This window comes from Lissotriton helveticus, chromosome 8 (assembly GCF_964261635.1).
Source record: "Lissotriton helveticus chromosome 8, aLisHel1.1, whole genome shotgun sequence".
Lineage (NCBI taxonomy): Eukaryota > Metazoa > Chordata > Amphibia > Caudata > Salamandridae > Lissotriton > Lissotriton helveticus.
The window spans coordinates 962,755,852-962,780,698 of NC_136069.1; the positions used below are offsets into that span (position 1 = coordinate 962,755,852).

General features: G+C 44.4%; 2 protein-coding genes across 4 annotated transcripts in view; one reads left to right on the plus strand and one right to left on the minus strand.

Moving 5' to 3' along the window:
- Window positions 1-24,847, minus strand: part of TASL (TLR adaptor interacting with endolysosomal SLC15A4) — a 197,857-nt gene that overhangs the window by 135,960 nt on the left and 37,050 nt on the right. The window lies entirely within an intron of this gene.
- On the plus strand, window positions 447-1,092 carry PTPMT1 (protein tyrosine phosphatase mitochondrial 1). Its single transcript, XM_078656098.1, has one exon. The coding sequence runs from the start codon at window positions 447-449 to the stop codon at window positions 1,008-1,010; it is 564 nt and encodes a 187-aa protein (XP_078512224.1). The 3' UTR covers window positions 1,011-1,092.

The window sequence follows — 24,847 nt, forward strand, 5'->3', positions numbered from 1 at the left end:
AATGTAATGTTGATTGTTGCCTGTAATAGGCTGTTATACTATGTAAGGCCTGCCAATATCGGGGTGCCCTTGTGCAAACATATGCATAGAAACGTAAAGCAATGTTACAGCTTGTCTAGCAGTTGCTCTTCCTTCCCTTCTCTTCTCTTTTCTTTCCCTTTTCCCTTCTTTGCCTGTCCTTTTTAGGACTTGCCTAAACAGCGCGCATGCACTACATAGGAAAGAGACCTCTTGAGATCGATGCAGCTTTCCAGGCAAAAACGTGCATGTGGTGCATTGCTTTCAATGCAGCGCGTGCACGTTTTGGCGATTTCCTTGAGGGAGTGCGCAGCGCCATTTGGTCACATGCTCCCGCAATGGAAACGCTGCCTGCTCTCGGCCGTACTCCCCCTACCAGCGCTCGTATCAGTCCCCAATGGGCGCGCAGTCCAGGCCCTGCTCCTTCCATGGCAGCTGCCATGGCGTACATCGTCTTCTACCCCTCGCTGCTCTATAACGTGCTGCTTGAGAAGGCCTCGCTGCGGAGGTGGTACGACCGCACCGACGAGACCGTGGTGCTGGTGAAGCTGCCCTTCCAGGGCGTGAGCCGGCGGCTGGTGGAAAAGGAGAATGTCCGAGGCGTTATCACCATGAGCGAAGAATATGAGACTTGCCTATTCTGCTACACAGCTGAGGAGTGGCAGGCTTTTGGTGTGGAACAGCTGTGGCTAAGAACTGTGGATCTGACTGGGGTCCCCACTCAGGAACATCTGCGGAAGGGAGTGAAGTTTGCATTGAAACACCAGAAGCAGTTGAACAGCGTTTACATTCACTGCAAGGCCGGGCGCTCGCGCAGTGCCACCATGGAAGTAGCATATTTAATACAGGTCCACAACTGGAGCCCACAAGAGGTGAAAGAATACATCAAAAAGATCCGGCCTCAGACTCTTATCTGCAGAGGCCAGTTTGAGGCACTCGAGCAGTTTCATGCCTGGGTGTGCAATCGGAGTCCTGTGGAGTGTGGAGGCTGAGCATACATTGGTGGGAAAACATTAGTTTAAGAAACAACATCCAGCACAAAGACACTGTCCGGCAGCGTGTTGTCCACCAGAAAGACACTGTCCAGCAGTGTGTTGTCCACCAGAAAGACACCGTCCGGCAGCGTGTTGTCCACCAGAAAGACACCGTCCCGCAGCGTGTTGTCCACAAGAAAGACCCCGCCCAGCAGCGTGTTTTTACCACCAAGATACCATCCAGCAGCGTTTTCTCCCTCACAGTCACACCCTTTCTGATAGCACTTAGTAGCATTTATAATGATAAACTTCTTTGCTTGACCAAGCATAAGGCAGGTGCATTTGTGGCATGGAGACCTCTGCAACATTTGTGCCATTGCTTATAAAGACTGGGTCAATCAGTGAAAAAAAGAATAGTAAACAGGTCCGGCTATGAAGATTGTGCCACACATCAAACAAAACCAATTCAGAGCCGTGATGGGATATCAGACTGCGACAGCTGCAAATCAAAGAGCCAAACACTTCATGTCTCGCATCATCTCTCGTGCACAACAGACCTACGAGTGCTCCGCCGGGTCAGCACAGGTAATCAAAGCTGTAGCGTGCTCCTTTTAACTATGACCGGAGATGTGCTCTCCCTTACAGCTAGCGTCTGATGGATGCATTTAGTAGCCCTCTGGCACAACAGACTGGCAGATTTCGAATGCTTCATTGGGGTGTTCTGTATTCAACATGGAGTCGACCGTTAATAAGCTGGATGCGATGGTGAGCTCTGCTGGAGTTTGGAGAGGCGTTGTGTATTTTGTGTCAGTCTGTAGTGCCGGTTATTAAGGTGGTAGTTTGAGGAGAAAGGCACTGTACATGTCAAAACCCGATTAACACTGACGTACAGCCCCTCTACAGCCCCTCTTGTAACAAGCATTTGCAATGCAATAGGTCTCGCCTTAGGAAAATTTGAGCAATTGGTCTTGTAAATGACACATTTTTTATTAATGTGTTGGTTTTGAAAAAAGCTAAATTAATAGCTTTGTCATTACAATGACAATACTTTTAACTTTTGCAAATGTGACACCTATAGCATTTGTAATGCAACATGTTTTGTATTTACGTGACTTAGATGTATTGATATTACAAATAACAATGGCTTTTAATTTTTTAAATAATTAATACTTAAATAAAAGTTATCTTAATTTATAATGGCAATAGCTTAAACTTTTGTAAATAACTTCTGTGAAGATTATGTTCAGTGTATTTTATTGTGACGAAAATCTAAGAAAAGAAGTGAAATATTAACATCTTTTTGTGACATTTGTAATAAAGCTTCAAACATTGAGAGAACATATTTGAACCAGTGATGGAGGGTGGAGTTGGAGGGTGGAGTTGGAGGGTGGAGTTGGAGGGTAGAGTTGGAGGGTGGAATTGGAGGGTGGAGTTGGAGGGTGGAGTTGGAGGGTGGAGTTGGAGGGTGGAGGGTGGAGTTGGAGGGAGCGAGGGTGACGTTGGAGGGTGGAGGCTGGAGTTGGAGGGTGAAGTTGGAGGGTGGAGTTGGAGGGTGGAGTTGGAGGGTGGAGTTGGGGGGTGGAATTGGAGGGTGGAGTTGGAGGGTGGAGTTGGAGGGTGGAGTTGGAGTTGGAGGGTGGAGTTGGAGGGTGGAGTTGGAGTTGGAGGGTGGAGTTGGAGGGTGGAGTTGGAGGGTGGAGTTGAAGTTGGAGGGTGGAGTTGGAGGGTGGAGTTGGAGTTGGAGGGTGGAGTTGGAGGGTGGAGTTGGTGGGTGGAATTGGAGGGTAGATTTGGAGGGTGGAGTTGGGGGGTGGAGTTGGAGGGTGGAGTTGGAGGGTAGAGTTGGAGGGTAGAATTGGAGGGTGGAGTTGGAGTTGGAGGGGAGAGTTGGAGGGTGGAGTTGGAGGGTGGAGTTGGAGTTGGATGGTGGAGTTGGAGGGTGGAGTTAGAGGGTGGAGTTGGAGTTGGAGGGTGGAGTTGGAGGGTAGAGTTGGAGGGTGGAGGGTGGAGTTGGAGTTGGAGGGTGGAGTTGGAGGGTAGAGTTGGAGGGTAGAGTTGGAGGGTGGAGTTGGAGTTGGAGGGTGGAGTTGGAAGGTGGACTACAGTATACTAACGGGGTAATATGAGGTCCAGCAGAGTGAGAAAAAATCCTCCCACTCCTAAACTTGCACAAAAAGCAGCGAAACCAACAAAAAGGAAAAAAATGTCAGACAATGGGAACTATGGGATCAGGGTCGAGGATTCCCTTGGCTCTGACCTAGATACTCAGAAAGTTAAGTGTGGTAGGCTCGAGGAGAATATTTTACCGCCTGAAGAGCATTACAGTAGAGCAACAACCGCTCCAGCTGATAGTCCTGTAATCTACAGCCCACGTCGAATTACTAACAATGTCTCCCCAACGCAAGACCGGACACCATCAAAAGCAAAGTCTAAAGTAATCAAGTCAAAAACAAAGGCCACCCTACGGTCGAGCCCAGGAACTATAAACTTAATTACAATTGAGGGCTCCTCCAAACGAAAGAGCCCGCAATCCTTCCAACCCAAGATCTATACTAAATTTGGGTTCTTGAAAGATCCAGGCACTATAATATTCTCAGAAAACAGCGAAAATTAGAATCTGGGGGCTCTGCTAAGCATTTTGACACAGAAAAAGCTCAAATACAACATCCAACCTCTCTATACCCGCAGGCAGCTAGAGGGTCCATTAAGTCCCCCCTCAATAAATCTCTCCAACTTCCACTGCCCACGGAAAGCAACAAAATCGAGCTAGGCACGCAACCACCATCGCGGCAAGATAATGGCTACAACAACTACACTTCAACAGTACCCAGTAAAATCAGAGGACTCATACCTCACAACCAATACTTCTACTCCAGAACTATTAGGACCAACTCTAATCGTTCGTGCAAGCACGAACCAAGAGAGTGTAAAGAACACAGCACAAACAAGAGATCACTAATCTAGTGTGCAAACTACTAGTGGCCCTTCTCAAAATCGGTCGACCACCAAAGAGAATAAAGTACTAACAACCGACGAAAACAGTACGCCAGGATCCAGCCAGGCACAAATTACTAGTGGTCTGTCTCAATATTGGCCGACTACTCAAACATTTGTATCAGGTATAAACGACGAATACATCAGGCCAGGGCACTACCAGGAGCTCACCACCAGCGACTCTCTTTACTCCCAGCCAAATACTAAATAAAGCAAAGCACAAGTGCATATAGATAACATCGCGCCGGGGCACAATCAGACGACCCATTATAACTCCAACTGCGACTTGTCATTTCTTGCATCTCACGAATGTAAGTAAGTAATACGTTTATTGTGCAGTTAATTAAAACCATTACAATGATTGACCCACAATTATAAACAATAAAACCTCGATTTTCTTTATAAAAAAGCTGATAGCCATAGTTAAACAGAAACATGCGATAAGATTGGGAAGAAAATCCACACCCCCGGCCTCGGTAATCCATAATCTTGTTCCTTCACTTCGGCCGGCAAATATTAGTAGCAGTCGGTGAGATAAAAGTGCCCCCCTTATTAAAGTCTTGGCTTCAGAATGATGACAGACCGAGATGCGCCGATTTAAAGTGCATAGTGCTGCCTCGGCTTCCGTTGGTTTGTGCAAAGTATGTCGTATAGTTGGCCTTTCAATAGTTTCCTTTGAGGCTTGGGTGTGGAGAAAAAAACTTGATATTGTATGCTTAAAACACTGTTACCATTGTGTGCACTTTTAAAAAAAATGTAGGTCAGCTGCGATTAAAAACTTTACCAGACAGCAGCTTAGTTGAGTATCTTGGCCAGAGAAGCTTGCAAGCACCGCTTGTCTGCACGACCGTATTTGGTTTTTGTTGAAAATTGGTCTGAGTAGTCGCTGGCGCTCCTGCATCAGCTCACGGCAAATGGTTATAATGTGGACTATGTCCTCCTCTCCTTCCCCACAAAGACGGCACACTGCTGGCTTTGGAGGGCGCAGCCAAGGGGGCAGGTGGTATGCTGTCGGCAGCAGACCTAACCGAAATTTCAGAAACTTCTCTTTGGTGGTTCTGGAGAAATTAGAGAGGAGGTAAGCTTGAGGAGTCGCTTTACTATAAGATTGTATAGTGAGCCAGCCATGCGAACGTTCAGTCAAGGCCGCTTTGTCCTGTAAGATGGACTCTTTTTTAACAGTGTTATTTACGATTTTCTTGAAGCTTGCCATGGTCCCAGGCGTTGCCCAGAGTTGCCGTAAGCCCAGTTGGTCCAGTGCAGTGTCCAAGAACAGTCTGGCTGGCCAAGTTACTTTCGTTTCTAGTTCTCTCCACAAATAGAAATTTAAAGTTTCTGGTTGCCCTTTTTTGATCTTAAACCAGGTTTTAACAAAGGCCCCTTTCCTGTCCAGCTCCTGTTTTTGTATACCAAATTCCAGCCTCATTTGCACTGGAGATGTGTATCCAGGCAGCCCGTATATAATTCTTAGCGCTCTGGCGATGGTACCATTTAATGTTTCTGCATCCCTCCCTCTCATGGCTTCGCTTCCATAGGTGATAGATGGTATGAGTTTAGCCTGTATCACCTTGGTCAGAGGGAGGAAGCTCGGGCCCGCGGTTATGTTCTTCAGGTTTCTTAGTGCTACTGCTGTCATAAGCCCCCTCTTTTTTATTGCCTCAAATTGTACTTTGTAATTGCCTTTACTATCGATCATAACCCCCAGATATTTGTAGTCTTGTACGACTTCAAGCTTGCATTTTGCCAAGTGCCAGTTGTGTTTTGTTTTTGTTTTCCGGTAATTTATACACATGACTTTTGTTTTGTCTTGGTTGATGCTTAGTTTGTTAGTATCTGAGTATTGAGATGTAATGTCCAGCAGACGTTGTAATCCTATGGGTGTCCGACTGATAAGTACTAAATCGTCTACATATAGGAGATTAGATAGCTGGTGACCACCTAACTTTGGTGCATGCGCGTTGCTTCCATTGAGATGAACTGAGAGCTCAGCCATAAATAGATTGAATAGTGTGGGGGCTAATACACACCCTTGTTTTAGTCCTGAGGTTGTGTTCATCTTTTTCGATAGATGGTCACCTGCCCCCAACTTTACTTCACGAATGGGAGGAGCTAGCGGCCACATATAGCAAAGACTCTCAAAACAAAACAAATAGCACTAAAGCAGAAGCTAGTGAAAAAACCAAACAGGCCAAAGATGTTTTTGGGGAAACAGTCCTCAGCACGATGCAATACTCTACAGCAGCGCTTCAATATCAATCACGCAAAATGGACTTACAACTGACAGTGCTTCAAATCCTGGCAGAGTTTACTTCCGCAATAGATAGGAAGCTGGCTGACTTAAACGGACTGATAAAAAGAGGACAGGAAGCAGCCTGTTATATCCTACATAATTATATAACATGTATTCTAGCCCTGCTGCCTCTAGCTGCTCAGCCAGAGTGTGTCTTGGTATTAGAATGTTGGTGTGCCTGTGATGCGTGGAATGCCTGGATGACTGAGTGGGGTGAATGTGGCAGTTGGAGATGGGCTGAGCAGCTAGGGAGGCTGCTCCTGGTGGGGCTGGTACCACACTAGGCTGACTGGAGTCATCTAAGTTGTAACCTGATCTGAAGACTGAATAAACTAGTCTTGAATATACAACCTGGCTCCTGGTGTATTTCCACTAAGGACACAACATAATTTTGGCGACGAGGACAGTCTTGAACCCCAGTGACTCTTGGTACAGCTAAGGAACAAGGAAACATTGAAACTGAGGAAGTAATAGAACTACCAAGAGATCCTACAAGCAACTTCAAGAAATAAAAGAAGGTATTTCCAGGCAAGCCAGCGCCAGCCCCACCAGTGTCCTTCCTTTGGACGGCCCCAACGAGCAGTGTCACCACCAACTGACACTTCAGCCTGGGAATACATCTGCAACTGTGAGCTGGTGGTGTAGCGCAACTAAAACCGATTTTGGGTGGTCCAGCCACAGCGGTGAACAGTGAGTTGGTTGAGTAGTTCAACTACAGCCTCATCTGGAGTTCCAGCCACTTGGTAAAGTACAAGAATGACTGTGAGTTGGATGGGTAGTGTCTCTACAACCAGGTGATGGTGTACCAGCCACATCACACTACTGTGTGAACAGTGCCTTTTAGTTTCAGTGACTGTAATGAGTTCAAGGCACAACTTTTGTTTTGTCCACTCAAGAAAAGCACCAGCGCTCTACAGAGTTTAGGGAGTATTTACAGTAATGGCACAATGGCAGATGTGTAGTCTTAATGGATTTATCATTTCAGAACCTACTGTGACTACACAAATGGTGTTTTACTAGTCTTTAATTGACTTTTGTGTGCATCGAACTTCAATCCTTCCTGTGCCATAGTTGCAGTGCCTCAGAGAAATTGTGTCACTTCAGAAACATCAGTCTCTTTGTGTTTTCTACTTCAACTGCACTATGAGAGCTTTTGGAAATGAACTGGAAGAGACTGCAAGTTATGTCTAACTAACAAGTTGTGGCTACTTTGAGAAATAGTTAAAGATATTCAATACTGCTAGTTACAATATCGGAATAAATGTAAAAAAAAAGTACGGAGCATCTAAGTGTGAAGGAAACGAGAGTCTAACTGGAAAGGGAATTCGAGCAGAGAGGAGAAATGCCGAATTATGGTATGGATGCTGTTTGGATGCTAGAAGGCGTCTACTCTGCTGTCCGTAAGTGCACTGGAGCACTATGGAGGCCGTTTTGGGGAGATACGTATCCCTGTCATTGGGTGTTTTTATATTCGTCTGCGGAGCTTAATTTCAATTTATTTACATCGGTAATGGTTGTTGGGAGCCCCGCAGTACTGCTGAACAGCTAACAGTTTTAACGGTAATCTTTGTATTCAAATCATCATTCACGCGCTTACCTTCACAAGACATTGGTCGCGTGCAGTCCTCTGAAGTGGTTGCTAGCTTGGGTTTTGTCCTCGGGCTTTTGTGGACGTTTGGTGCATGGACGCACCGTCAGCCACCCGGGAGGACGTCAACAACGTGCCGCCATCTTCTATTTTTCTCTTCTTCTAGTTCCTGCCTGTAGCGATGGCCCTTACATGTCAGCATCACCTTGCCAACCACGCAGTTCCCTTTTGCCAACCACGGTGTTCGCGTTTTATGTCAATAAAGTTTTCTGGAGTCGACGTGGGATTTGGACAATGTGGAGTCTATTCGACTTATTTTTCATCTGTGAACCTTCTTAAGAAAACCTCTGTTTCATCGTTGCCGGGGGGTAATGTACATTTAGGCATGTATTAATTTATGAACATTTGAAAGGATTTATGCTGGAGTTTCTTCACTTCAAGTATGTCGGAGTCCATCTGTGCTGTGAGGTTTGGCTGTATTGTTTATCTGCACAGTTCTTCAAATAATTATCATTCCACATGTAGCAGCACAGCTTTTGGTGTACCTTCATTTCATGTATGTCGAAGTAAATGCTTTTTCTCGCATTTTACATAGTTTTTCACTTGGAGAGCTGGTCATCTACATGTTTTTGAAATCACAAGCCATGTACCAAGTACATTATACTTTACACTTCAATGTGTCTTGTGTTTTATAGTAATGTGACTTATTTCTGGTGTGTAATAGAAATGTCTTTCTATTTTAGTTTGTGTTGTTTAGTTATCTCTTTTACAGGGAAAGTGATTGTGATCACAACTCGGGTGAGACCTCGCTCACCGGTGTGTTTCAGGGTGTTCATTGTTTTGAGTTTAGAGACAGTAGTGTACATTCTTTTTAGTGTTTATTGTGTTTTCTGACACCCTATCAATGTTGTGATGCCACGGGTTAAAGTTTTTAGAGTGTGATTTTCATAGTTCCCTTACATGAGGGATAGTCATATGTGGTCGATCTTTAGTCAGTTCCCTTTTTACTTCAGGATTGTTAGTCCTATGGGAAAGTGTGTTACTCCTACTTTGGAGTGTGTAACTTCCACGAGGGGGTTGCTTCAAGAGTGTGTTTCCATTAGTTTGTACTTAGGTGTACTCCTACGTGGGGTTGGTTGTGGGATCCCTGTTACAGTTGTGCACAGTACCTTTATGGTTAAAAGTATGGGTGACGACCCATTTGTTTGGTTTTCCCTACTAGTGGGATTATGTTCTAGGTAATTTTATCTTTAGCACTATTCTTAGTTATCCTTTGGGGTCATAGTGCTTTTCATTTACAGAGTATGTGGAAGATAATGCTATGTTTTGATATGAGTTAAAATGCAATGTTCTGATATGAATTAAAAAATCTTGTTTGAAGGGGGATGGGGATTTTGCACTTATGTTGTATTTATCTTAATCATCTTTCCTTTTCAGAAAGTTTTTCTCTTGTGATGTATTTTTGTCATCGCTGCATCCTAGCGTTTAGAAATATGTTCTAGTAATGATTTCTTATCGCTGCATTCTAGAGATTCGCAATTTGTTCTATTGTTGATTTTCAGAGATAATGTTATATCCTACATAATTATATAACATGTATTCTAGCCCTGCTGCCTCTAGCTGCTCAGCCAGAGTGTGTCTTGGTATTAGAATGTTGGTGTGCCTGTGATGCGTGGAATGCCTGGGTGACTGAGTGGGGTGAATGTGGCAGTTGGAGATGGGCTGAGCAGCTAGGGAGGCTGCTCCTGGTGGGGCTGGTACCACACTAGGCTGGCTGGAGCCATCTAAGTTGTAACCTGATCTGAAGACTGAATAAACTAGTCTTGAATATACAACCTGGCTCCTGGTGTCTTTCCACTAAGGACACAACACAGCCTTTAATGACAAATTACTTCAGCAAGACTGTACCTGTGCCCCAATTATAGACAAACTCTCCCAGCTACCATCATTACTCGGCGACTTACTATCTATTGCAACAACAGCAACTCGAACCGCAGGAAGCATGGACCAACCAGTCAAGGGAAGAACAGAACCAGAACTCGGTCACAAAGAGATGCCACCCCCAAATGGGTCAGAAGAAATAGGAGAGCACAGGTCTCCGCTACATCAAGAGGCTCCCACTCCAGATAAAGTAGTAACAGAATTAATCGAATCAAGCAAAAAATTAACGCCAACGAAAATTGGCCGCTGAAACAAAAGAAAGGGGAGGAAAAGGAAAACTACTACCCAGGCCCAATATCTGTCCAATTGGTTATCACGACAACCAACTGATACGAACCCCAAAGCCATAAGTAACTAAAACTCTCTAGCATCATTATCAAATGAGGGCACCACAGGCGAGCTTACGCAATTGCATAAAAGCCCACAAGGCGATTCAAACTCTTTATCAAGAGTAAAGCAAATGGAAGCAAGCGGGGTAGGAAAGGAAAAAATGAATCCAAGCAGCCAGTTAGAAATATCACCAACACTTAAAATCCAGGAGTATCCACGCGTGAAAAAAGCACCAGTCAAGCTATCCCCAGCTCAAAACCTAAAAATGGAAGATGAGAGTCTAGTTACATCAGAACTCACGACTAGAGAATTATGTCAAGAACCACCAAAAAACATACCCCTAAGTGGAGGCCCGGAAGCAAATGCTTGGGCTTGGAAAATCAAATTAACAACAAGTAACAACATTTTTGGAAGGATTTCCTTGTCCCAGACACCTCCAGCTTACATCAGGCTGAAGGCACGGCAAGCCACAACCCTGCGCATACGACCAAGGACTTCACCCAAGAGGAGGAGTCCAACACCATCATTTTCGCTCCTCTATTTAAGTCGCGAGGCCGAACAGATACCCTAAACAGAGGGAACATATGACGGCTCCTGCAAGCCATCCCCAAGCTAGCTAACATTCAAAGCTCAGATCTACTGAGTGTCGAGTTCTTACCGAACAATGACCTGCCAAACTCAGACACCTCCAAAATTAGATGGAAAACACCGGAGATAGCCAGAAGGATCACCCAAGAAAACAAAAAATTTCAAAACTGGGGGATCACGTTAAAATCAGTCCCTAAACCAAAATACCCAGCTCTATTTCTAACCACAGACATTCTTCTTCGACCAGTGACTTCAGTCCTAAGGGGAGCAAGGGGTCGGACTCCAACAGCAAGTCTTCCCCCCCCAAAGGAATCCTTGGGTACGAATGAAAGGCAAGGGCTCCAACGCACTATCCTTTTAACACACTCAAATTGACACAGGAAGCTACCTACACCAACACTCCGCTTGGGCCCCAACGAAGTCAAAGTCTGCATCTGGAACATTAACGGCTTAAATTCGAAGCTGAACGACCATGACTTTTTGCACTATCTCAAAACATTTGACATTTTACTACTGCAGGAGACCTGGGAAGACCTACAGGGATACACCTCCAGCTTTACCGCTGCTATTAAACACTCTAAACTCGGTCGCCGATCGGGGGTTTACTCCTTCTCTCCTCTATAACAAAAATTGGCGAGATGCATCCTATTAAAACATATATCAACATCCCAAGCTGCATTCAGGCTTCAACGATCACGCTGTTCTTCAACCAGACAGCACAAAAGTTAATCTTGATAAACATCTACCTCCATCCAAAACATAAACTACAAGCATCAAAAGGAGCAATTAAATAAGTAACAAGAATTATAAAAGAGGCCGATACAGACAAAGTCATCTTAGCAGGAGACTTTAATATGCATCTTTTAGGGAATAACACGGAAGATGACCTCACGCAGGATTTAAATGATATATGGGACATCCCGCCCCAGGGCCGCACAACGGTAACGAAAACAACAAAGAGCTCAAACTACCTCTTCTCTGAACTAGAACATCTGAATTTGAGGGCAGTTAACGGACGCTTTAAGAAAGATAACCCCCCCGGCACCCACATTTCATTCATCTAAAGTATCCTCCTACCTTGATTTCACTTTTATGACACTACCATAACCTCATTTCAAATAGGAAACAGTACAATTAGTGACCATATGCCACAAGAAATGACACTTTATACTACAGCAACATTATTTCAGGAGGCCAAAAAATCCATTGTTACAGTAGGAGCAACCAACCTTCATCGTATTAGGTGCAATTCAACAAACATAGAAACAGTAGCAATAGCAGCAAAAGAAGTGCTTAAGGAAGCACTACCACTTAGGCCACCCGTTGGAAACCTGGGAAAAATTAATCATCGCATTTGGCAACAAATTTCCCATCAGCAAAGGTCCAAAACGAAAGAGTGGAAACGACCCTTCAAGTTTGATAGCAATGAGCCCACCCTCCAAGAAACTGAAAACATCAATAAACCAATTACTACGGCAACTTCGGAGATCACCCGGAAATCAAAATTTGCAGCAGTCTCTACGTGCCTCAAAGGCCCTTCTTAAGAGAAGAAGATGGCCAGGAAAATGACAGTGAACAACTAATTTTGGGTTAAATTGTATCACGATGCCAAACAGAACAACAGCACAAAATTTTGGCAAACAGTAAATAGAGTACAACGGCCGAACCATCATGGAATTAACTCCCACATCTCTTAAGAGATTTGGACAGCGTTCCTCTTTAATCATTTTAATAACAAAGAAGAAACAGTTTTGCACCCCAAAAGTCTAGAGCCTGAGAGCTGCAAAAGCGATGCAAAAGAGCCAATACCTCTCTGCAAATCTCCAACAGAAGATAACAACAGTTCAGTACTAATCCAAGAACAACAAGTACCAACAGAACTCGAAGCACTAAATGCCGACTGGAGATTAAAGGAGGGGAACACTACCCAATTAACCAAGCAAATAAAGAAACAAATAGCAAGGGGCCGACTGGCAGGCGCCCCTGGTTCCTAATGGAATTCCACCTATGCTGTTTAAAAATGATCCGGACTACTGGAGCAATGCACTTGAACCTGTTTTCAAGTATGCAATCAGAAAATCCACAATTCCAGAATCGTGGAGAGGTTCTATAATTAGTCCAATTTATAAACAAGGAGCAAAGCCTGAGTCGAAAAACTACCTCCTAATAGCTCTGATCGACATCGAGGCTAAACATTTAGCAGGACTCCTCCTAAACGACATAACCATCTGGGTTGAAAAGAATCAAATAATACCATTAACACAAACTGGATTTTGGAAAGGGAAAGGAACTATAACTAACATAATAGCCCTGACCCTCCTCATGGACGCAGCTAAACAGGGGAAATATCCGCTCTTCCTCTGCTACATAGATTTTGTTGCAGCATTCGATCACGTAGATCGAATTAAACTCTGGCAAAAACTAGATGGCTGGGGGATTCCTTGAAACCTTCTACTTCAATTAAGGAACTTACACACCAAAACATGGGTCAGGATAAAGCTCGGAGACGGTCGACAAATATAAAAAAAAATCCCACCTCTCAAGGACTCAAACAAGGGTGCGTCTTAGCCCCTATGCTATTTAACCTCTTTCTAGCGGACTTACCAGCGAAGCTGAATAGTTGTGCAGCCGACGCACCAAAACTAGGGAACTCTACTTTGTCAAACCTGCTTTACGCGGACAATCTAGTTCTGATAAGCAGTAAGTATGGGCGAATTTTGCGAATTCGCAATTCGCGAAATTGCTTATGTACGGATTCGCAATCTGCAAAATTCGCGAACTCTCGCAAATTTTGTGGATTTTTTTTGTGTTCGCAAGTGTTTCTGCCAGTTTGCGAGGGTTTTTTACCAGTTCGCAATTGCGAACTTACTTGTCGGGTCGCAACGGTCGCGACCATGTTGTGTCTACGTCTGGTTCATCACAGCACCCTCTGTTTCACCACTGCCACCCTCTTGCTCGCCCATGCCACCCTCTGGTTCATCACTGCCACCCTCTGGTTCATCACTGTAGATTATGGGGGGAAAAGCACACCTGCCCTGCCTCAACTGACATGAATTAATTTGGGGCTGATGAATGTGTCACTGAATTTGAGCTGGCACCTGCTTCCTTAGCTGTAAGTGCTTCCTGATTAATGATGAGCTTGAACTTTTGCACCTGCTAAGTGCTTTCAGTTTTGTAAAATTTGTTAGCACACCTGCCCTGCCTCAACTGACATGAATGAATTAGGGGCTGATTAATGTGTCACTGAATTTGAACTTCCAGTCTGGCACCTGCTTCCTTATCTGTAATTGCTTTCTGTTGCAGTGTAATTTTTTTTAACAGGACCTTTGTGGCGTACTTGTAGCTATTCTCTGAGCCTGCTGTGAGGGTCAGAGCAGGGTAATAGAATAGTTGCAAGTAGACAACTGAACTCTGGAGGGGCCCCTCAGGAAGCACTACAGGGAATGGTTACTAATGATGAGATTGAACTTTTGCACCTGCTGAGTGCTTTAAGTTTTGCAAAAATTGTTTTCTGCAATTTCGCGCAATTCGCGGGGCGCGAATTTGCGCGTGATCGAATTCGGAAGCCACGAATACGTGCGAATATACAATTTGTTTTTTTGCGGCGTGTTAGTTTGCGTGATTTTTTGCATTTTCGCAAGCCGCTTGTAGGGCAACAACGCGAAGTTACCCTAGCAGTTGTACATAGGCGCGGCCATCTTGTTTGCGTTACGTATTTACGTTTCCGGGCGCTATGTGTAATCTCGCAAAGTGTGCGACTCGCTAGTACAAGTTCGCGTGTGATCGCGGGGGAAATCTCGCGCAAACTTACCCACGCAGTCGTAAACGGTCGCGACCATCTTGTTTTTCATTCATTGCTATGGTACTGGGCATCCTTTCTGTATCCTCTATCAATCTCTGCCATCCTTTGCTTGTTTGAAGTTTTTTTTTAATCTATTTTACTTATTATCTATCCCTCTATTTTTCTAGCTCTATATTTTTGTGTTTTCTGCTACTTTTGGTTAATTTAAACTACTTTTTTTAACTCTTTTCTTTTCTTCTTCCCTATTCTATTTCTTCTTTATTATTTACCTTCCTTTCTGCCCAGACCATGGTAAAGGGAGCCGGGAAGCAGCCCGAGAAGGGGGAGGGTCCCGCACCTCGTGCCCGGCTCCCGTGCGGGCATTTGAGGGGGGAGCTAGTGATGCCACGGGAGATCTTTAGCGTGGAGGAGGTGGCCGCACTAGTGGTCTTTGTACAGCGCCGCCTCCCCAGGACCATCGCAGCAGGCGGCAAGATTGCAAGCGGCTACGGACTCCGGGAGCGCCGGAAGCGGTGGGAGAAGGTGTGCCGGGCCATTTTTCAACACTCTCGGGTCCGGCGCACCTACAACCAGGCCACCCACCGCTGGACGGATCTCCTGGACCAGGAACGCGACTTGCTCGACCTGCTCGGCGTCGTGATCCCCGGGCTTGATGAGTAGTAGTAGCTATTTCATCACTACTCTGTTTTCTCCTGCTCTGTGTGTTATTATATTGCAAATTTTTGTTTTTTATCAAGAGCAATAATGCTGCCGATTACATTGTAGGTAAATTATATTTCATAATCTTCTGTGCATTTCAGGTGCACTGCTCTCCTTCTCAGTAGCGTTGCTGCTATGCTTATTTGTTTTCGATTTTGTGTTCATTTCATTGGCCTGAGAAATTAAGTAAGTGTGTAGTTTACAGAACTGCGTAATGCTAGACACTAAGGGGCAGATTTGCAATTACCGGCGCATCCCTGCAAAGTAGCAGGGATGTGCCAGTAATTGTGCGCCACGCCACCACCACCCATGATGCGCCGTATTTACAATGCGGCGCACCATGGGCCCAAAACGTCACCGAAGCGTTACGCATCTGTGCCGTAAAGGCGGCACATTGCTGGAGTTGCGTCGCAACGATGGCGCAGCTCCAGCAATTCTCTGGGGTGTCCTATCTCCCCAATGCTGCGTCAAGCCGTACGTCTGCTTCAAGCAGGCGCAGGGTTTGAGTGACGCATCATTGTCCTAAAAGTGACTGATTGAAATCTTGTAGATTTCCCTCAGCCACTTTTAGGATGCGTTCCTGCGCAGGAACGCCCTCCCTTGCGCCAGAACGCCCCCTGATGGAGCAGGGTTTCACAACATGATGCATCTCCCATATACGTCACGTTGTTAATATACGCCGCACCATGGCGCCTCTTTTGTTCTGCCGCTGCGTCACAAAAGTCACGCAACAACGGAGTTAAAGAGCCGCAAGGGGCTTGTAAATCTGCCCCTACAGACTCAAGTCCAGTCCTTCCTTTGTACACCTGGCAATAAGAAGAAATAGTGGTGGTGGATTGATAGTTTGAGTATTTTAATGACTGGTTAATGTAGTAGGAAACTTTTTAGTGTTGTCACTGATCTGCAATCACGATGGAGTTTGTATGTCACTTCGCGTGCTGCGGACTGCAGCTTGCCAGTCCTAGGTGAACCTTTTTAGTACTTTGTTTAGTGAGTTACATAACTTTCCAAGTCGACGGTCCGCAAATCAAGCAATAGTAGTAGACCACATGAGATAGGTCAATATATCGCGTGGAATAGTTGTCTATTTGCTATTTCGCCAAAATATTTTGTTATTGTTCTTTTGAAATGTTTGATTTGGTTGACAACAATCATCCATGTTTTTGGGTCTTTCTTTCTTTCATGTTGTACATCAGCTCCCCCCAGGGGCAAGAGGACAGAGAGGAGGTGGTTGCTGCTGCTGATGTAGAAGGCCAGGATCGGCCAGGCGAGGGCTCCTTTGCTGGCCCCAGTAAGTTTTCATTTTAATATAGAGTACCTATTTTTTACTAGCGTTCCTCATTCGATTTTTTCTAAATCGTCTTTGATCTTCTTGTAGACTGTATCTAAATTCTTATCCTGCCTCTACTATGACTCCCTGTGGTATTACTAGATTATTCTTATTAGTCTGCCTGTGTAGCTAACTAAGATTGCACAGTTGGCAAAAGGTGTCAAACGAAACTCCCATTCTAGTCATCAAAAGCTCTATGAACTGAGTGCAGTCCTCTGGGATTGTCCATAATGTCTTTTCAAGTCTTCAAAATGTTTATGCTTTGACAATTCCCAACAATAAAATGCGAAGGACCACCAAGAAAGAATAAGATACTACTTTACTTTTGGTTTGGATAGGAGGACAATCCATACTACTACTGTTGCAGGGACAAATCTGCACAAACAGAACTATGGACACTAAATAGTGCATTGTTTATCAATTATAATAGGCGCAGGTAGACTTTCCACATACCTCAGTGATAACAGACTTTGAAGAACCCCCAATCTCCTTACTGACTAGATAGTGTGGCAGAGTAATTTAGCTCCCGAATTCATCGATGATTGATCCCCAATGATGATTATCCAACGCAGGACAAGAGTACGGAGTCAGAGTCCAGAAGTGTCAGAGGCACGGACTCATGCTTGCAAATTGCAAAACCTTTTGCTCAGTTACTCTTGACCAAAAACCACAGAGTCTATTTAAGTTTTAAAGCTTTATTAAAAGTAAAAACATTTATTAAAAATCAAGTTTGTCATAAAACATAAACGGTTGATTAAAAATGGAAAAGTGCTTAGTGATTTATTTCACACATTTATTGTGGGTGAGCAGAGCCCTCACCTGGTTTGAACTTTAATTTTTCTTTTTGGTGCTGAATCGTTGGTCACTCCGTCCTAGTGATGATGATCTGATCTTGCTCTTGTTCTTAGAAGTGAAGCTTCTGTCTGTTATAAGAAAAATGGTGCTTGTTAAAAAGCAAGCATTCATCAGTTGTGCCAAAAAGTGCAGCAAGACAACACCCTTCCCTGGAAAAAGGGACATTTTTACTTTAGAGTAGACAGTCACAAATTATTAGATTGGTTTCTGTATTCACATTTCTTCATTCCTAGACAAAATACTAGTGAGTGGTGTATGTCTATGACATCTAACATTCTTAAATGTACTTTGTAGGTGGAACATCTGGTGCCGGGGCCAGCGCGGAGGTGGAGGAGGACACTTCTGGGGAGGAGGCGGAGCAAGTGCCAGAGGAAACTACTGTGAGGGTTGCCACGGTAGTGGCAGGCAGTGGTAAGCTCTTATATTCCTTACTTATTGAGATTGCAGACTGCAGAGTGTGCTCTCTGCACGGGTGTAGTATATATGTTGTACAGTTAAGTTACTATACTGTTAAGAAGACTTTCAAATTTAGAACAAAGATTTTATCAACCAGGTAGTAGCCTCCTCTAAATGTACTTCAACTCAGCGGTGAATTTTTTTTTGAGAATCCAAATCAGATCTGAGATTAACTTGATGGATGGGATGAACGAAAAGTGAAAGAAGGGTGTAAGTAAGTGTGGAAGGACGAGCAAGTTAAAAGTAATGATGACTGACAAAGAAGAATGATACGTGTTTGATTGGTGCCCGAGGTGGCTGGGAAGGAATATGATGCATGGCTGGGTGAAGGATGAAGCAAGGATGGGTGGAAGGAGAACAGCCTTGGTGGGTGAAACAGAAACTGTATGTGTGCGCAATATATCCTTTGGTTGGAATTCAAATGCAAGTCAAGCACGGATGTATGGCTTGCGGTTTCCCAAATAAAATGAAAAGGTTGTTTTCCCGTGAGAAAACGTAAGGTTTGTCCAGATGAGAGACATGAAGAAGAATGATTGACATATAGTTTGAATGGATGGATGCCTGGATCATGGTACTATCTGACTTTTAGATAGCATATGTGTATCTAGAGAGAGTAGACGGTCACTGGATGAACTAAGTGTTACTTTGAAGAGCATGTAACACCGCACCCGCACGTCCGTTCCAGTGTAGGAAAGCCAAGGAAAAGAAGTTTTAATTTTGTCCGAATACTACCATGAATAGTAGCAGTAGTTTGTATTGCAAGCACAGCATATATCCGGCTATTACGATGGCCACTCACTACCTCTGTTAATAAGTTTAGTAGAACTCGGTCATTCATGTGTGGATGTATCACTGTTCACTCAATAAAAAGCAAATCACCTAAAGTCATCCCATATGTAAGCAAATACATACCATGTGCAGTGATAGATAATCAGATTATTTATCTTCTTCATTTTCCTTTTCGAGTATTCATTGGCACTGTAGGGTGAAAGTTAAATTAATTAAGCAGTATCCCTTGTAACAGAGTATTCTCAGTGCCACCCGTAATAGAAAAGTAAGAGCATCACCACCTGCATGTACTGGACCGGTACAGTAACGCAAGTTTGTCTCACTCATCATGGCGGGCGTCTGTTTTTCAAGTTGACTGCGCTGGCATTATGCCGGCTTGCAGAAGTTAACGTACCAATTTTGCTAAACAAGAGAGAAGAAGAAGAATAAGACTGGTGTACTGTCATAGTCGACTCTAATGGAGTGAGTCCATAGTGCTCGTAGAATTGATTCCTTAAACTACCACTAATGTTAGAGCAAGGATGAAGAAGTGGGAGGTTAGATAGATACTGGCCACAAAAGTTATGTACTGCGCTTGCAAGTTGCTAGTTCTACTGTGACACAACTTTCTGCTGAATCATTTTGTGTTAATCTTAAAGAGCATTGGTTACAGACTATGTCTTTCTTTCTTCATATAGATGCTCCTTCCAAACCAACACGGAAGGAGCTGGCTAAAAGGGCCTGGCAATGGAGGCTGGAGGCGACTGTCGCCGAATATCGGCGGATGGTGGCCCAGGAGGAGGGGGACACGCAGTCGACCACAACATCGACCAGTACAGCTGCATCCTCCTCCGCGCTCTCTGGGTCAGCCAGTCAGCGCAGGTCTCCAGCGGTACGGAGCCGGGGTACCGCAGCCACCCGCCACCGCCGATCAGCAAAAAAATCAGCTGCCCCCCACATCAGTACCAAAAAAAGGTTGCACCGCCTTTCACTGAGGGTGTCCTACCTCGAGCAGGAGCTGCTCAACACCAAAAACCTGCTTGAGACCCTCCGCAAGGAGCATGCCGACCTGGCCCGAAAAGTCAACAGCAGCCAGCAGTAGGAGGAGACTGTCCCTTGCCCCTTTTTTAAAGACTTCTGGGGGGTGGGAATTGGGAGTTGGGTTTTCTACTTTTTTGGACTTAGTTTTCATGGACATTCGTTGGGGTTCGGGAGGGGGGTGGGTTGGGTCTTGCGGGAGATTATTTATGTTAGGGATATAAATATACTTTAAACTTTATCTTAGCATACGTGTTTTTACTGCTTTTGAGGTAGGTGGGTGGGGGTTTAACAGTAAGTTTGTTTTCCTGAAACTTAAGTGGCATCTTGATTCAAGTTGTGTAAGTAATTGCCCAAATGTTTTCAAAACTAAGTGCCTCTCACAGAGTAAGTGAATTTAATAGTCCTAGGACCGTCAGTCTCTCGTCTCTCCTAATACTCCATTATACTACCTCCCCCAAACGCTTATCTTACCTGTAATTTGTGTTTGGAAATAGGGCTAGGCACAGGGCTGGCTGCACGGGAAATGGCGATTAAGGTTGGCAATCCTGGGCGGATGAAATGTCATCATTGCGGTGGTACTAGTGGTGTTACACATTGACAGTTGCAGCATCTGAAAAAAAAGAAAATGAAACCTTGTTTGTCCTTACCGTAGCATTAGAACGGTACGATAGAGAATATAGCAGGTGACAGTACACTAGAACAGTGCCACAATGTAGCCTAACAAATGGTAAAGTATTGAAAGTATAACTACTACTTGCGTTGAATTTCTTTGACATTGGCTACTACTACAAGAAATAGTACTGAAGGTGAAGGACACAGCAGCGTAATCATTTGCCACGCCTAGGAGGAGGATGTTCTTGATAAGCAATCAAGTTGATGGCGCCCATGAAAATCTGCTTTCATTTGCCAATAGTCATGGGTCTGTGTCAAGCTGAGTAAGATGTATCCTCGGATTCCTTCACCAGCCTGTTGCTATGACCTTATCCTCCCCAGCAAGTGTGTGGAATTATTGCTGTCATTTAGTCACACATCAATCAAAACCACACAGCCCGGGGGAAGAGGGTTAGGGTTTGGAAAATGGATGGGAATGGTTTTTTTTGGGAAAGTTTTGTTGAGAGAAGAAAAAAAAAGCACAGCATGGACAAACAATAACTGAAGATAAACAAATCTTTGGGTACAAAGCTATCCATAAATCTTTTAAGTGACATAAAGGAAGTGCATGCACTACTGCATGCATGGTTACTGAAAAGTAAGTAGTACTTTAGACAACCGTGAATGAAAGAATGCGATAGTACAGGGCTGCAGTAATTATGCATTTTCACTTGCCTATATATGCACTTAAGAGTAACACTTCGTACATAAAATTAGGTTTCAAAAATAGCAGAAGTAAAACCTATACAATGGCTGTAGGGATGAATTTAGAAGCAGAGATCAAAGAAATGCAGAGTCACACTCATTGAAGTTCACAGCAATAACATTACTTAAAAGATAATTAGAAAAGAATGGATAATGTATCTGCATGTTGTTGTAGTTGTCCTGTTGAATTTGGGAAGTTGCATGCATCCAACCATTCCTCTTATTAGCGCGACTCCTCCATTCCATCTGACGCTCCGTCCATCAATGTTGGTGATAGAAGACACCCTGTCCACTGCCTGCCTGACGGATGCTGAATTGCGGCTCGCTAATGTGAAGCCTGACTTCATCCTTTTTTTCCCATTGCACAGGCTGAAACCCGGCCTGTAATTATTGATGCAAAAACAGGAAGTTATATTATAACACCACTGACAAATAAATATAAGGTATGTACGCTGTGTAGTGCAAAAAGTCACACTTTGACTTTCCTAATAGACAGTACAATATTTTTGAAAGTGCGTACTCTGTCTGAGTCTCCTTTTGAAGGATAAATAAGTATGGGCGAATTAATTTAGCGGATCTTTCCCCTCAAGCTAGGTGTACTGTAAACTGTGTTTTAGAACAAAATTAGACCTTCCCAGCAATGCTCCCAGACCCTTAATAAACCCAGTCGCAAAAATGTAGAAGACCCCCAATCAGATCTTAAAAACGTGCGATACTGCTACCTGTCAGAGGCCTAGTAGAAAATGGTGACCAAACGTACTTTGAAAGTAAAGGAGGCCCAAATCCCCCCTTACCCACCATGGATTGTATTCAAACCACTTGCAAGCAAGCAACAGTATCCCTACCCAGCATTGCTCCAGAGACTCGCAAAGCCCCCCACAAACACCAGGAACCCCCACAAACAGCACCCCAAAAACGGTAGAGTGAGCGAAATCTCAGAAAATGCAAAAACTTTTTCCCCAGGGATTGTCTCCAAAACACTTTCTTTCTGGTATTAGACCTTCCCAGCAATGGCCCTAGAACTGTTAACCCGGGTGAAAACAAGTTTAACACCCCCAACAAGCCAAAAGGCAAAACCCGGGAAAAGCCACACTTAGAAAACTTGGGCCTACCTGGAATTCCGGCCAAATGCGCTCTACAGCTAGGCCCTAACTCCCCTTTTCCACCATGGATTTCCTGTAAAACAAATGCAATCAACATTAGAATGTGCCAGCAGTGCTCACAGACCACAACCCATCCCCAACAACCTAAAAGCCCCCCAAACAGCACCCCAAAGACAGGCAAGTGATCAAAAGTGCAAAAACTTTTTCTGCTCCGATTTTCTCCAAACCACTTTTAGCCGGTATTAGACCTTCACAGCAATGCCCCAGACCCGTCAACTCACCCGCAAAGAAGTAGAACACCCCCACCAGTGCAGAGTCTTTCTTCATTGGGCGTAATCCAGCCATCTTCTTTGAGGGAAATAGGAGTCTGGAGGAGGAGGATAGAGGAGCACGTTCTTGTGAACTTGTGAACCTGAGGAATGCAGACTGAGGCACCTTCAAATGAATAAGCAAATAAGTGAAGACAGTTCTGCTGATGGGCTTGTTTTTGTGATTAGGTGATTAATGTTTTTTTTATATAGATTTTGCAAAACAAAGAAAGACAGACACACAGGAATAAAAGTGAATAAGGACGAAAAAGAAAGTTAATGATTCATTGACTCATTTTCAGGGCTCTGTGTCAGGGAAGAAGAGCTTGTCCTCAAACTCTGCTAATTCAGACGGGAGTAGGTCAGTTAACAGGGAAGAACTTCCCTCACCTAAGTTGGTGTCCTCCTCGTCTTCTTCCTGCATGCATTCTCGTATTTTGTAATTTGGTGGTATGAAGTGCTGATTCATCTTGATCATTGTTAACCTCTCCACATTTTTAGGCGAGAGGCCGGTCCTTTTGGAAGTTACAATGCCACCAGCAGCACTGAAAACACGTTCAGAAGACACGCTTGCGAGTGGGCAAGACAAGTAATTTATAGCCAGGTTGGTGATCTTTGCCAACACATCTCTTTTCCTATGCCAATACGCCAATGGGTCATGGGGAACATGGACCTCTGTTGAGTCATTCAGATAGGCCTGCACCATAGACTCAAGGTTCTCCAGGGTTCCTCCACTTTGCTTACTTTTTTCTGGGACCATTTGAGAAGCAAACCCAAGCTGAGTTAGCCAATCCTCTTCTTCACACAATATTACTGTTGTGTCTGGTGCAGATGATACGGTTGCTGGTGTCGTTAACGGCTGAGAGGGAAAATCACTCACTTCTGCCACAGCCACAGATGCAGAAGTGGATTTTTTTTACTGCGGATGGCCTGCTGATGCTGATGTACTGCCTTTTCCTTCAATTTCCTGCCGTTCTCTTTCAAACCGAGTGGCTGACACAGCTAGCCAATGTTTGTACTTTGTAACATCTGCGTCATCAAAAGGAAAGAATACTATGCCTGCCACTGCCTTTTTGTACCGTGGATCCAGAATAGTAGCACAAATGTAATGCTGTTCTGTGTGGATCATTTCAAGATGATCATCGCGAAGTAGGCGGTGTAATAACTTCTCCGCCAACTCAAATGCTTCTTCCTTTCCATCTTTTTCAAACTTAGAAGACACCGCCTTCAGTTGGTGCTCTAGCATGCTCAACAATGGGATAGCTGTTCCCAAATTACAGTCCTCCCTGCTGACTGCACGCGTGAAGACCTCAAAAGGACGAAGCATGTCTGTCAGGCTTTTAACTAGCTCCCATTGCTCCACCTGTATCCTCATGTCTATCATAGGTGTACCCAGTTTCAAGAAATACTGATCGACTACCGCATACTGCTCATACAGACGCTCAAGCATGTAGAAGGTTGAGTTCCAACATGTTGCCACCTCCTGGATGAGTGCTTTCACTGGCACTTTACATTCATGTTGTAGGCACCTCAGCTGCTTCCGGGCCTTAAAAGAATGGTTGAAATGTGTGCACATTCTTCGGCAGGTGGTCAGTAACTCGGAGACTGCACTTTCTTCACTCAAGACTTTTTTAACAACCAGGTTTATACAGTGCGCCAAACACGGCACTCTGAAATTGTTACCCTTATCCATGGCCTTAACTACATTGGCGCCATTATCCGTGGAAACATAACCAATCATGCGTTTTCTTGGGGACAGCCATTCAAAGACCTTTGTGTTAAACTCATGCAAAATGTTTTCTCCTGTATGACTTTTCTCCATGGCAAACATGGCTATATTTGCATGTTTCCGAGCAGCTTTATAAACTTTGTCCGTGTCAACACCTGCGTTTATCTTTGCTTTAACCCCTGAAAAAGAGACCCAGTGTGCAGTGATGCACATGTAATCAGTGGCTGCGCAACTGGTCCACATGTCTGTTGCCAGATGTATAGTGTGAACAGCACTCTTCTGTAAAGCTGCCCCAATCACCTCCAGCACATCTTCATGTAGTGCTGGAACCGCAACTCTGGCAAAATAGAACCGGCTAGGAACCTTCCATTTAGGGCAGAGCGTTGCCACCATTTCAAGAAAACCCACCCCTTCCACAAAAGAAAAAGGGAAAAGGTCCACCGCTAGCATTTTAGCCAGCTTAGTGTTATACAGACGCGCCGTTGGGTGGTTGCGTTCAAATGGCGCATCTGAAAACAACATGCTTCTTATGGTGGGCTGGACCATTGTACGGGATGATGATGACTTCTTCGACCCAGTTACGCTCAGTGATGATGAACTTTTTCGCATTGGTGTCTCACTCTCTCCCACTCTCTTAGTTTGGCTCATATATCTTGCAGGGGGTGTGCTGCTGACAG

Coding starts and splice junctions, on each gene's coding strand:
- PTPMT1 (XM_078656098.1), top strand. CDS start 447: ATGGCAGCTGCCATGGCGTACATCGTCTTCTACCCCTCGCTGCTCTAT.